Genomic DNA, 12,886 nt, shown 5'->3' on the forward strand with positions numbered 1-12,886 from the left:
GCTATGCCAATAAAGTTGGACCTGGACTTAGACCTTGGTCTGTGATTGCTCAGATTGCCTAGTGGTTAGTATTCTTTCTGGCCCTGTTAGGCCYGTGTCAGCTAGCATGGTTTGGGAGACAAGGACTATTTCCAAGCAGCAGTATGAGCAAGGCTACCCTGTTCTGGGGGGAAGAGAGATTAGCCTCATGGGAAGAAGCCACTTGGAAAAGGAGATTGGCCTCCAGTCTAGAGATTGGCCCCTAGCCTGCTTTGAGGTTTTAGGGGGTTCCACAATATCAAATCTGACAAAAATTTGATGAGTGCTTTCATTTGCATTAATTTTTACTTGTATTGAAACAAGGAGTTCAGGGTCTTCATTTTTTAAAGGCACGGCTATACTGGGTAGTAAATCTGACCCAAGACATCATCACAGGACATGAGAATTACACAAAGGCTGTATTTTCAACAACAAAAAGACATTAACAACTTGTGACATTGCTACGGGATGCTTCTTGAGAAAATGGTGTAAGAACAGGAAATTCCCTGAGAAATTATTTTGGACTCCTAGAACAGTAGAGCTTGTTCTACTCCAGTTTTCATTCAAGTAGATTTTTCATCAGCTAAAAGCAATAAACACTGTGACATAAAATAACTCCGAACTTTCAGTTCTCTGTACTGAAGTGCTGGTGGAGTAGCCATGTATGTTCTGATATGCAGATATAATAACATTAGAAACACATTTAGGTGACTCAGTGCAAAGCACCTTCTTGTCTTAGCACAGACTCACTGTAAAATCTGAAAACAGTCAAAAAGGGAGAGAATTCTTGGAGATAAGATGGCCTTCACTGTTCAGCTCCACAGGACACCGGGAAGTGGTCTCCTGAAGAGGCACAGTATTGGCATTCACTTTGGCAGAAATTCAAGGTTTGGGGGTTTATTACTAGCTGCACAAAGGTTCCTTGGAAGGAGAAAGCTATGGCTTGGGTCTGGAAACTCTATTTCCCCAAGGAGGATCTAGTCTAAGACTGACAAGGCAAAGGCAATTTGGCATTAAGTTCAGGATGAGACCCCAGACATCAAATATTAGCCTGAGAAGGGGTTTGTGTTTGAGTTTTGCTCCTGAAAGGTGTAGCTGCAGGGGGTTCCCGAGCTACTCTCAACAGACATACATCCAGACAGGGCTGCTTTTACATGGTGGACAGAGTGATGGAGTTGAAGTAGCTCAGTAAGTCTTCCATGGTGAAGTCCATGGTGATCCCTGACCCTGCATAACAACGCTGGATGAGATCCTCAAACTCCTGGTACTGTCGTATGAACTCCTGTTCCATAGCATGCCACACCACCTGGGGAAAAACACACAGACCATTAGCTGTCTCCTTATCAGTCTGTGACAGCTATACACAGATACTTATTGCAGAGAAAAGCAAGTCTAGCATACTCTGCCACACTAAAGTAAGACAGGCCAGAAGGAACACCTTTGGGCATCAGCAGGAGAAGATACACTGTGATATAGCTTAACTCCCTGGCTGGCTCCATGGTCATCCACACTGCATGGATGTTAGTTTATTCCTGGCCTCTTCTTTGGGTTGGACCAACCAGTTCTTCCTGAGGTGAAATCCTGAAGTGGTTTGGCCTGCCCTAGGGACTGTTTTTGTAGGTCATATGAGACAGCAGACAAGGCCAAGACACGTTTGTTGCCTCCAGCGCTATTCCACTGAGCCTGAGTGTGCCAAGAACCTTCCACATGCCATCCACCTGTACACTAACACATACTCTGTTTCTCGCTCACCCTGATGGGCCACAAAGAAGATCTATGTTCTTTCAGGCACTTTGAACTCCATCACCACAAAAAGTAATAATTGGATCTTAGTGAAACCTCAGCTATGTGCTATACAGGGCAGTATTAGACCATGCTTTGGTGCTAATCTCAGTTTCTGCTGCCTGAAAGGAGAGTGGTTCAAGTCTTTGGGAAGGCAGCAGAGAAGTCACTGAGGAATGGGATGAGAGAATATTGACAGGAGGAAGAAGATGAAACATTTGGAAAGGTGAACAGAAACAACGGGTAGGAGGCTTCTTCCATATTTATTGCTTTGCAGCCCTGAACCCCCCAAAACATCAAAGCATTACACCCAGATGTAAGGCCCACATTGCAATTACCGGCAAAAGATTTTCCTCAGGGGAGAGATACTTGCGGATTTTCCTGTAGAGGGTCTCAAGGGCTCTTTTTACTTCCTTGCCAGGGTATTTTTCAATGACTTTCCTCAGCTCTTGCTTGCTGTAGGCCAGATGAAAGCTGACTTCCTCTTCTTTCACCCCCTGAGCTACACGGGCTTTCACACCTTCAAAGAAGTGCTAGAAAGGCAAAGAGACACTCACTAATGAGCTGCCCTAAAGTGGAGTCCCATGCAAGGGTTGAAACCTGACCCCTTCACTCATTTCCCTTTCTATGACTAATTGAGCAGAAATCAGGTATTAGGGATTTCTTATTATCCTCTAGGAAAACAGGGACACTGTACAGTCCCAGCATGCTGTAGAGAACTTCCTCAGTTCTTTTTCCTCTCTGCTTCACAAGAAGAATGTCTAAGGGTTGCAATATCATGGAACAATGCGACTGCTGAAACACCACTCATGTTTCTTGTTGCTTTATATAGCTTCACTCACTAGAGAGGGTTCAGAGCAAGTGTCAGGGGAATCCCAGAATCTGCAAAAGTGCAAAGCAGAACCCAAGTTTTCTCAGTTCTTCCAGGATATTGTAAGAAAGCAGAAAAGGATAGTCCAAAGGGAGGAATTTCAAAAGTCACATATATCCCACCTCAAGCATGGCTGACACATCTCAGAGCCCAGGGATACGCCAAACCCCAAAGAGAAATAGACCAGGGTAAATGTGTCTCAGACAGTTTTCAAGAAAGTACCAGCAGTGAAGCTCCACAAAAAGCTCAGTGCTGACACGATACAGTTTTTTCTTCATGAGCTTTTCCAGGCACAGTATCAGAATCTGTCAAGCTGGAAGGGACCTTGGAAGGTCTCTAGTCCAACCTCCTGCTCAAAGCAGGATCAATACTGGATTCGGACCAGGTTGCTCAGGGCTTTTGTTCAGTAGGTTTTTAAAACTTCCAAGTGGAAGCCTGTTCTAATGCTTTATTATCCTCATAGTGATTATTTTTCCTTATATTTAGTTGGAACCTTCCTTGTTTCAATTTACGATTGTTGTGCCCCATTATCCTATCATGCACCTCAGTAATGGGCCTGGCTCTGTCCTCCTATTAATCTCCTCCTAGATATGGGAAGGGCTGCTGTTAGGTCCCCCCATAGCTGTTTCTTCTCCAGGCTGAACAAGTCCAGCTCCCTGAGTCAAGCTCACAGGACAAGTGCTCCAGCCCCCGACTATTTTGGTGGACCTCTGCTGAACTTGCTCCAGTTTATCAACATCTTTCTTGTCACAGTTGGGCACAATATTGCAGATGTGGTCTAATGCAGACTGAATAAAGGGRAACCTACTGGCCACTGTCTTATTCATACAGCACAGTAAATTGTGTGTTGTTCTGGGTATCTCTACTGCATTTTACATTGGAGAAATATCCTAAATCTCAAGGATTTTCAGGGAAAAAGAGGTTCCTAAATGTATGAGCTCTTTTTAAAATTAGAAGTGGGCTCCTATATTACTTAGGCACTTTTGCAATTTTTCTTCACATTAGTGAACTGAGCTCAGACTTGAAGAGCTACATGGGATGCAAGACAAGACCATGTCAGGACTCTGGAAATCCTTGAGCAGAGTACAATGAAAGTGCCCTCATTTGTTAGTCACTTTGTTTTGTTGTCAGCAATAAAATTAAACTTTCCCTCACATAGGTAGGATTTGAAGCTGTTAATATAGGCAGGGCTGAAGGCAGCATAAGACACTGAACTGCTCTTCCAGTCAAACCTGCAAGATGTTTGACAGCAAAGACCGGAAACAAATCAAAAGTGGTAGRCCTATAAAGGATTCAAGCTGAACTCAGATTTTATTAGATGTTTTTTGGCCAATGAGCACATAGGCAAGGAGCAGAATTAGCAGGGGTCTCCAGAGCAGCCATCGACCTGGGAGGAATGTGAATGCCTGTTTGARTTGGCAAAGCCAGATGCTTTGAGTTCAGTTAACAAAGCAGCCACTTGGAAAGCCTAAAGCTGTGTTAGATTTATTAGCCCAAGCAGCAATGCAAAAAGAACTAACATCTGACAGACACAGACATGCAACCAGAAAGGAAAGGGGTTTGAACAGGTCCTCAAAACTCCACACTGAGGCTATGAGTCACACAGGTAGATCTGAGCCTGTAACAACGTCTAAGGCAACATAGTCCTGTTCTTACACAGGGAGCTGGGTCTATGCTACACCAAAAAAAAAAAAAAAAAAACAGGACTAAGTGATCAGAGGAGGTGCAGAAACATTTGGGAAGTGACAGTGCACTAATAAAATAACCTCAAATAGGATTTGGGGAAGGGTGAGGGAAAGGAGATATGGGGGTGTTCTAACACCAGTTAGAATTCAACACCCTTATTTACACTGAGCAATGTATTATGGCTTGGAAGTGAATCCACACCCTAACTGGAATTCAGTTCAAATTTTTTTTTTTTTACCCACAAATCRGAACAAGAAACAGTGATAAAAAGTCATGGATGAATTGGATGAATCAAAACCAAAAGGAAGCAGGTTTAATCACATCTGAATCCAGATCAGAATGGAACCAGAAACCATTCCACTTCCATTCCCCTTCTGAACTGCAGAAAGTATCCCAGTGAGAGTAACAGGGTGACAACCAGACAGAAGTTTTGCTCCATGAAAGCGTTCAGCCTTAAGTAACCTAGGGTGCTGGGGAAAACAGCTAAAACTTGTCTGGCATCACTGCCTACACTACTCTTCCGTGAGGTGTCTGAATCTAGTACAACAGGGTTATTTGCAGTTTGTCCCATCTTCATCCTGGGGTGTTGTTTTCACTGCTAAAGGTCAGAAGCTCTCCTGTTCTCAGGCTGAAGTGCAGTGATTCTGCACGGGAAAAGACTGTTTCGTTCAGCCAGAGTCTGCAGAAAAAGCTATGATGGAGCCACTGCATACAGGATTGTAGTCAGCAGGGCTGAAAGGGTGTTTGAGGGGACCCCAGAGCAAGACAAACTCTACCTTAAATATTCCTGGCAGACATGTGCCTACCTTGTTCCTAAAAAACAACAATGGGGATTCCACAGTTTCACAGTTCTCCAGGTAGTCTGTCCTTAGACAGGCTTACCGTGAATAGTTGTTCTTGATGTCTAACAAAATCTCCCTTGGCATTACTTGATAATGTGATTTCCTGTCCTATCCATCATGGTCACAGAAAAGGATTTGTTCCCTCAATCTTGCAACAGTCTGTTATATATTTTAAAATTATCATATCATCTCTAGCTTATCTCTGTTGGAGACCACCTCCACTCCTTAGGTCATGTTTTCTAAATTTCTTCTACAGGAACCTTTAGATTATAATTTCTCCACTCCAGACTTTGTTCAGTGGGTTCATAATTTCTGGAAGTGCATGCCCTTTGAGACCCAAGAAGAGGTGCTGGACAAGGTCAGTTTGTACTGTACTCACATTGAGTTTCTCCAGTGGCTGGCCCAGGTACTTGATGACATATTTCTCCAAGTGCTGAGTATACCTTTGCTTGGCTTCTCTTTTTTTGCCTTCCAGGCAGTGTATTTTCTTTTGGCACAGGAAGCAGTGAATGTGGTGGAAATTTTCCATCATGATCATATCTGTATTGGCCTTGAGGTTTGCCGAGGACAGACTATTGACTTAAAAAAGAGGAACAAATCAAGCGGGGAAAGAGGAAAGTCCAGGCTGGGTCAGGAGAGACATGAGATGAAGAGACTGTCAGACATTGGCTGACAGTAGAAATCTTTATCAAGAGTTCAGGTCACCCTCACCACACATTGTTTAGCTCTCCAACCACCTTGCCTTGCAGAGGAAGATACAGGTTTTGGATTTATGACACTTAACGCCTGTTTACACAAAAGGGTGCAGAGACATCTAAGTTCACTCCAGCCCTGTCCAAATCTGTTTCTGAACTGAAAGCCAGAGAAGCATGTCAATGTGGTATTCATGCAGCCTTACTAGCACAGACATAGCTCACCACACTGCCAGCTACATGCCAGCTGGTCTGGAGAGGGCTAGAGCTTGAGTAGCTCATTGTGCATGCAGAACAGAGACAGCCTCCATCACTGTAAACATGTCATTAGACTGTCTTATTTGAACTGTCTGAGTTCTTCCAGTGCCAGAGGGAGTAACTATCCGTTACGCAAATACTAATCCCCATTCATTAGCTTGATTTCCCATCTCACCTGCTTTGCTGTAAACATTCCTGGAGCCTGGAGGGGCCTGTATATACTAATTTTTGAGCTGCTACTCCGGGGGTCACCCCAAGCTCAACTGCAGGCAGGAGCCAGCTTTCTGCACTACCTAGTGATCCGCAGTTCAGAGGCTTGGAGCTGTTACTTCTACAGCACCTCAGGTCCTCTCCAGGCTGGAAAGCAGGGCCCCTGCACTGAAAATCAGCTATGAACTCCATGGAACTGTGTGACAACACAGAAGTCTACTGAAATCTACCTGCCTTGCTCTCCCAAGCCCTCCCTTTCTCCTGGCAGGCTTTGGTGTTTTCAGGGGAATTGCTTTTCTGCTGTTATTGCTCCTGAGGTGTCTATGCTTGTAAGAAGCGACTCATCTGTTGTCAGGAGCCATATTTTCCAGAACACCCCAGCTGGAGTCAGTTACATGCAGCTCTGTGCTGCACTTGATGCAGAGAAGGGGAGGAGGAAAGGGTATCTATGTGAAACTACTCCACGGGAACAAGAAGAGCTCTTGTCTGTGACTGTATTTGTATCTCAGACAGATATGGACATGAATGAAAACCTGGGGAGAGATTTTATATCATAGTTTTAAAATATCAGAATTTTCTTGACAAAACAAAGTTCTGTATTTCATGTGACTCTCATTGCAACAGTTCAATTCAGACCTAGACCTGTCTTTCAGTGTGTATGCGTAACAGAAAAAGACAAATCCTTGATCTGCCCAGCCCATCTGGGAAAGGAGAGACTGAGATTAGCTTCAAAGCAAAGCACATCTATCTCAGCCCTCTGTTACAACTGGAATCATCCCACTGTAGACAGACACCATGCACCCAGCATGCTGTGGTACTTGTCTGATATTCTTAGACCCCTGCTTAGTGAAGGCAATTTAAGCTTCAGGCAGTGATCAGGAGCCAGACAGCCTGCACAGAGCCTGCTCCTGTGGCTCAGCTGATTAGTGGTAACTCCTTAAGTTGCAGCAACACTGTTGCCTGACTGAACTTGTATGTCCAGACTTCAGTCTTTGTACTCACTGCTGCTGAAGACGCTGCCGGCCAGTCTGACATGTGCTTTGTCCAGCTCGCCTCTCCGCTGAGCTGACCTGAACACTTCCTCTGAGAAATTCACAAACTCCTCAAAGCGGCTCACGAATGGCAGAATCCCACCTTTCATCTTGCTGGTCACCTTTGCCTCCTCGATCTCTTTGCACAAGGCCCCCTGGCAGTGGTACACAAAAACAACACTCTCAGGACCAGTGCAGCCCCAGCCTCATTTTGCAGCATGGTAGGACACATGCCGGAAAGCAATTAGACCCTGTATAAGAACATTGCTGAACCCTAACCTCTGATCTTCAAAAAGACAGTGTTTGTGGCACTTGGGGACAAATTGGCACTGCAAGTTGAAATAATCAGTTCAGTACTACTTCTCCCATTTACAGCTCTGGGCCTAGAGCAACAGTCTCTCTTTTCATGCATGTCTGCAGGAAGATATATGAGCTTCCTTGCTTGAGGCTGGACATGAAGTAAAACTAGCTGCTCTGCTGGAGTTAGCACATCTGGTCTCCTGGGCTGTTTGGTTCTTTGCTCAGATACAGTGCTGCAGTCTCCCCACACAAACATCCACAGCCCCTAGGCCAGAGGTATTCACTATCGCCACTTCCAGCACTCCTCAGACAGGTTTATGAACAGACTTGCTGCTCCAAGTCTTGGCTCAAATGCCCTTGCTGTCAACACGTGACTTCCCTTGTCTTCAATGAACTTGAGACCAGGGTCCCCTGCCACTTCTGGCAGGATCTCAGTTCTCACACACTCCCCTCCCTGCAGCCCAGTCCTCAACTATTCCCTGCTGCACCACATGAGAACAGAAGAGCTTGGCTCTGACCATTTGACCTTCTTGTCACAGCTCCCACAGTCTCCCAGCATTGTGAATGGAAAAAAAAAAACCCTTCAGTTTGACCATCCCGATGAGTCAGGAATGATGAGGTAAAGAGCACATGATGCTTAGGTTTATTGTGCCCTACTTTCCTCACACTGGTGTCAACATTGATTCAATGAGGTTCTAGTCCTCCCAAAATCAGAGAGCCAGACCCCTGCCTCATATATACCAGCACCACCTTCAGTAGGTGTAGTAACTTATGTTAGAATAGGAGTTTAGATGATCCTAGAGGAAGACAAACATTACTCCGGACTACTTGGGCTTATTCCTACTGATAATGGGACACTCACAATGCATTTGTTGAAGCTGCTCTTGGCCAGGAGTAGCATGTTGCCCAGAACRGTGTTGAGGAAGGATGAGGGGAGAGATGAGGAAGAGCCCCACATTTCAAAGACGGAGTCATTCAAGGTAACCAAGACCTGCAAGCAGCTGAACGGGTGGACTTTATTGCAAACATCTAGAAAGCCTCTCAGCTCTGGTTCCAGGGAACTGAAGATCTCACTTAGCAGTTGGGTTGTAGGCTCATCTAGTCTAAAAAAAGTAAGCYGTTAAATGAGGAGGAGCACTGGCACCTTGGCCAGCTGGAGCGAACATGGGTGAGTTTAGAGAAGAGAGAATCAAAGCCTTCTCTATCACAGTACAGCCTGTTTACACTTGGGTCATCTTTCTGCTCTTCACTGTCTCTGCTTGGGTGGTTGTGAACTCATCCTCCAGCAGGAGGACAGGTTAGCCATGGAGTCAAGCTGCTCAGCTCCCTCCGATGTAAGCTTGCTTGAGCTGTTTTTTTGGTGGAAGAGTAGTCTGCTGGTAAAAGCAGTTTTACCAACACTGAAACACTTCACAGGGTTGAACTGGTTTTGGTGACATTTTCACCAAGAGAAAAGTAAAGTACAAATAAAAGTCCTTGTTTCACTTCAAAACTGGTGAAACTTTTCATTTCAATAAAGTGCAAATGTTTTGCTTTGATTTTCTGTGAAAGTCAATATTACTATTCAAAATATAATAGTATATATCATATAGAACTATAGAGAGTATATATAATAGAATATATATCATATAGTATTCATGCATATATGAAATGTACAGTATATATGCTATACTGTCTGTACTATTCTTTATGTAGTTGTTATTATCGAACTTTTCCTGTTTTGCCATCCAAATGACATTTCAGTGTTTTTATGCTGACTTTTTTTTAAAAGGTTCTGTTCCATAAAATATTTTCACTTTATCACATTGATAATAAGGAACTAAAACTGATCAAACATAGGACTTTCTCATGAGACGTAAATCTCACTTGCTGATCCACCCTGAAGCAGAGCCGCTGTACTGAGAAGAGGCAGAACCAGGAGGTTCTGCTCAGCCTCTCTGCATGCCCAGCTAAGATGTCTCCTGGTTATGGCTGTCCAGGGCACAAAACTTGGGACCGTATAACTGAAATCTGGATGATGGAGAGTGGGGGGAGGGAGGGAGGGGAAAAGTCCCTCCATCAGTTCCTCAGCCAGTCCCTATAGGACACTCCAGGCTATGCCCTTGTTAGAGCAGTAAGCTATCCCTGATTCCCCACATACTGGCTCCGAGGCTTGGTGCAAGGAGGGTCCTCTGGAGATGCCGTGCTTTCTCCTCCCTTAGTGGCAGACACCTGAAAGAAAGAATGGGATGGAAAATATGATTCATTTGCCAAGATTTGTGCTCTCCCCCAGAAAGAAGAACTTTAGATCTGCATTTCATGACAGCAGAAATAATGCTGCCTCATATTKCAGGCCCATGTTCAGTGCTTGGGTACATGCTGACAGAGATCCTGTGATTTTGCTGGAGCCATTGATTAAGTCCAATGCAATTATCCTTTACCCTCAGGAAGCTGTGTTTTTTTATCCTTCCCCCTTACTGACTCCTGACACTTAACACTGACTGTTGCTAGAAGACAAGAGCCCAGAACATCTCAGATATCTGATAGTGGTAAGCAGCTCCCACATTGTGCCTGCTGAGTTTTGTATCAGTCAGGTGGGAGGACTTTCTAATGGGACTGGAGAGGACACAATCCTCATACTTACCTCCAGCACCTCCAGGTCTGCAGCATCCTGGCTTAGCAGAAAGAATTTCTCAATGAACCACTGTTCTGCAGTGCAAAGGGGTTGCAGCTCTTTCAGCACCTGCTCCAACATCTGCTCAGAAACCATTGGGCACATTAGAAACCCCTTCAAGCACACATTGAGGACACTGGAGTAGATGTCCGTGTCCACCTGAAATGAAGTCTAAGCCACTGTGAGGAAAGATGCCAGCAGCACAAAACATATATGCTTCTGCTCCAGATATGAAGCACTAAAGAAAGGACTGTGGGGTGGCTTGCAACACTGTGCACAGCCTCTGTGGGACACGTGAACCATTTAGTAAATCTCAGCTCCTTACTTTGATGACGTTGCCTCTGTTCGGTATGTCGTCCTGGCCCTCTCTGCTCTCAGGGAGGCTTAATCGAGATTGTGGTTTGCTCCCAGTCACCATTGGCTTATCTAAGACTTCCTGTAGACCTGGAACAGGCACAGTAATTTGGTAGGCATATGAACATCTCTGTTCCTCTTGGTCTCTCCAGATGCTCTGATAATGTTAATGGATTTACATGGTTTTTTATTCCTGATCTTATGTGTGAATTGGCCTTTTTGTGTCAGATTTTCATCAGATTCAGATATGCAGGGGATAGAGGCTTTGTTCTCATTTTTAAATCTACTTTCTCCTCTGGTTTTCATTCTTTCACTTGTTACCTTTTTGATTGTTTTCCCTGACTGTGACACTTACCCCTTTCCTATTCAATGCTTAATACAAACTCTCAAGAGCCAGGGAATGAAAAAATCTATGGTGATAAGAGCATAAGTGAGTTTCAGGAAAAAATGTTTGTTGCTTTGTTTTTTATGGCAGATTGATATTAAACAAAATCCCTGAAAGGGAGGGTTGGCTTTTCTCAAAAAAATTGCTTTTTAAACTCATAAATACTCATTTGGAAATTAATACACTTTTTAAACATTAGGAGTTTTTACCACAGCATTTCTACTGGCTGGCTGGCTTCAGCTGAAAAGTTGAAAATATTCTTTGAAATTTGCATTAAAAAATACCATTATATCACTGGAAAGTTCAGTGAGGAAATATCCCTATCATTTTCTGATTCATTTTAAAAATTTGTATCATTCCACTAACTTTAGAGGTCCTTGGTGACTCAAGCCATCTTTCCATTTCCTGTAACATCTGAAACATCCTTGTTAGAGTTACTACCTTCAGGGATTTTACCTTTGGAAAGGTTTTGTGGGATATTCTACATGATGAGTAGGGATGAGAGATAACAGACAACTTTGCTCATCACCTCAGTCTTGCAAAAAAAACCAAGAAAATTAATTATCTGCTTCATAATCTTCTTTGCATGCTTTGCAATGGGATATGATGAATAAGTGATATTTTTCTTATTGGGAAGTGGAAAAAAACAGGAAAAATTATCTCCCTGCAGCAAACAGGAATAAATTTTTCAAGGCTGTAAATTTCAGCTTGGAAAAGGGAATGAGGAGAAAAAAATATTGACTTGCAATTAATTGTAAATGGTTTGGGGTTTGCATTCTAAACTCTCCCATAATAAATAAACAAGCAAACTCTCAAATCTACAGGTAGTATATTTAGAACTGATCAACATTAACAATACTTTATGAGGCACAGAAGCAACCTTAAAAAAATCACTGCCACAGTAATGAGTAGAAAGAAACAGGCATTGAGAACTAGAGTAAGCCTATGTTTTTAAAACAAGGACGAGAAATGTTATTAGCCTGTCATATGAGGCACGTGTCCTTGTGGCCTGGGTTTCATTCATTAGGCAGTTCACCCTGGAGAAGGACAAGTGAAAGAGAGCACTTAGATGGGTAAATTGTCTTTTCCTGCAAAATAAACCTAAGACAGGTCCTAACGGAGACTAGGAAGGAGCTGGCCTTTGATAGCTTTACTGACGAGCAAAGCAAACCACCGTACATCCAGATCAGACTCAGCACCTGAAACGCACAGGCAAACTCATCTGAGCAGAGCTAACTGCATTGCTCAGGGGAGCAGTTCATTTGCAGGAAAATGTAATTAGTTTGACAAAAAATCAGTATTTGGTGAACTTCCTACCTGTCTCAGACCTCTCCTTATACCAAGGAGCAAAGGATGCTGCCCGCACACCCACTAATTAACGTTAGTCCTATCTCAGGGCCCCATACAAGACCACAGCCTCACTAGCCCTACCTGCCTACCCTGACGCTAATGAAGGGAATCCTACTGCACACTCATCCTTGCTGTGGAAGCAACACCAGCCTCAGCCTTGGACCTTGTAGTGTGAACCCTGAAGCCCCAAACCCTACCCCTAGCCTGAAAAGCCCTAAGGGTCCCTGAGTCATTTCTATCACAGGTAGCAGGTCTCAGCTTTCAAACCTGATCAAGAAGCCATGTAAGCTCCAGTGATCACCCCAGCCAGGAAGATCTGTGAGCCCAAGTGTAGCCCAGAAAAAACCATCAAGACCAGACCCAGACCCAAAAGCCCAGCCCCATCCCTGTCCCAGGAGCCTTTCCAGGCCTCTGCTTTGGCACTAAACTCCCTCAGCCAGTAAGCCCCGCATGT

At 44.1% G+C, this 12,886-nt stretch overlaps 1 protein-coding gene across 4 annotated transcripts in view; it reads right to left on the bottom strand.

Moving 5' to 3' along the window:
* Positions 1–418: 418 nt before the first annotated feature.
* LOC112975799 (exocyst complex component 1-like) overlaps positions 419–12,886 on the bottom strand; it is a 43,294-nt gene continuing 30,826 nt past the window's right edge. For 3 of the 4 annotated variants that reach the window (XM_026086333.1, XM_026086332.1, XM_026086335.1), the window contains 8 exons: positions 10,669–10,787; positions 10,314–10,424; positions 9,831–9,901; positions 8,553–8,793; positions 7,362–7,545; positions 5,579–5,778; positions 2,139–2,333; positions 419–1,324 (listed from right to left, as the gene is read on the bottom strand). In XM_026086333.1, the coding sequence (XP_025942118.1) occupies positions 1,169–1,324; positions 2,139–2,333; positions 5,579–5,778; positions 7,362–7,545; positions 8,553–8,793; positions 9,831–9,901; positions 10,314–10,424; positions 10,669–10,787 (1,277 nt within the window). In that variant the 3' untranslated portion in view covers positions 419–1,168. The remainder of the gene's footprint in view (positions 1,325–2,138; positions 2,334–5,578; positions 5,779–7,361; positions 7,546–8,552; positions 8,794–9,830; positions 9,902–10,313; positions 10,425–10,668; positions 10,788–12,886) is intronic. The other variant, XM_026086334.1, reaches the window with a different exon arrangement.

This window comes from Apteryx rowi, unplaced genomic scaffold, assembly GCF_003343035.1.
Source record: "Apteryx rowi isolate R43461 unplaced genomic scaffold, aptRow1 scaffold_69, whole genome shotgun sequence".
Classification (NCBI taxonomy): domain Eukaryota; kingdom Metazoa; phylum Chordata; class Aves; order Apterygiformes; family Apterygidae; genus Apteryx; species Apteryx rowi.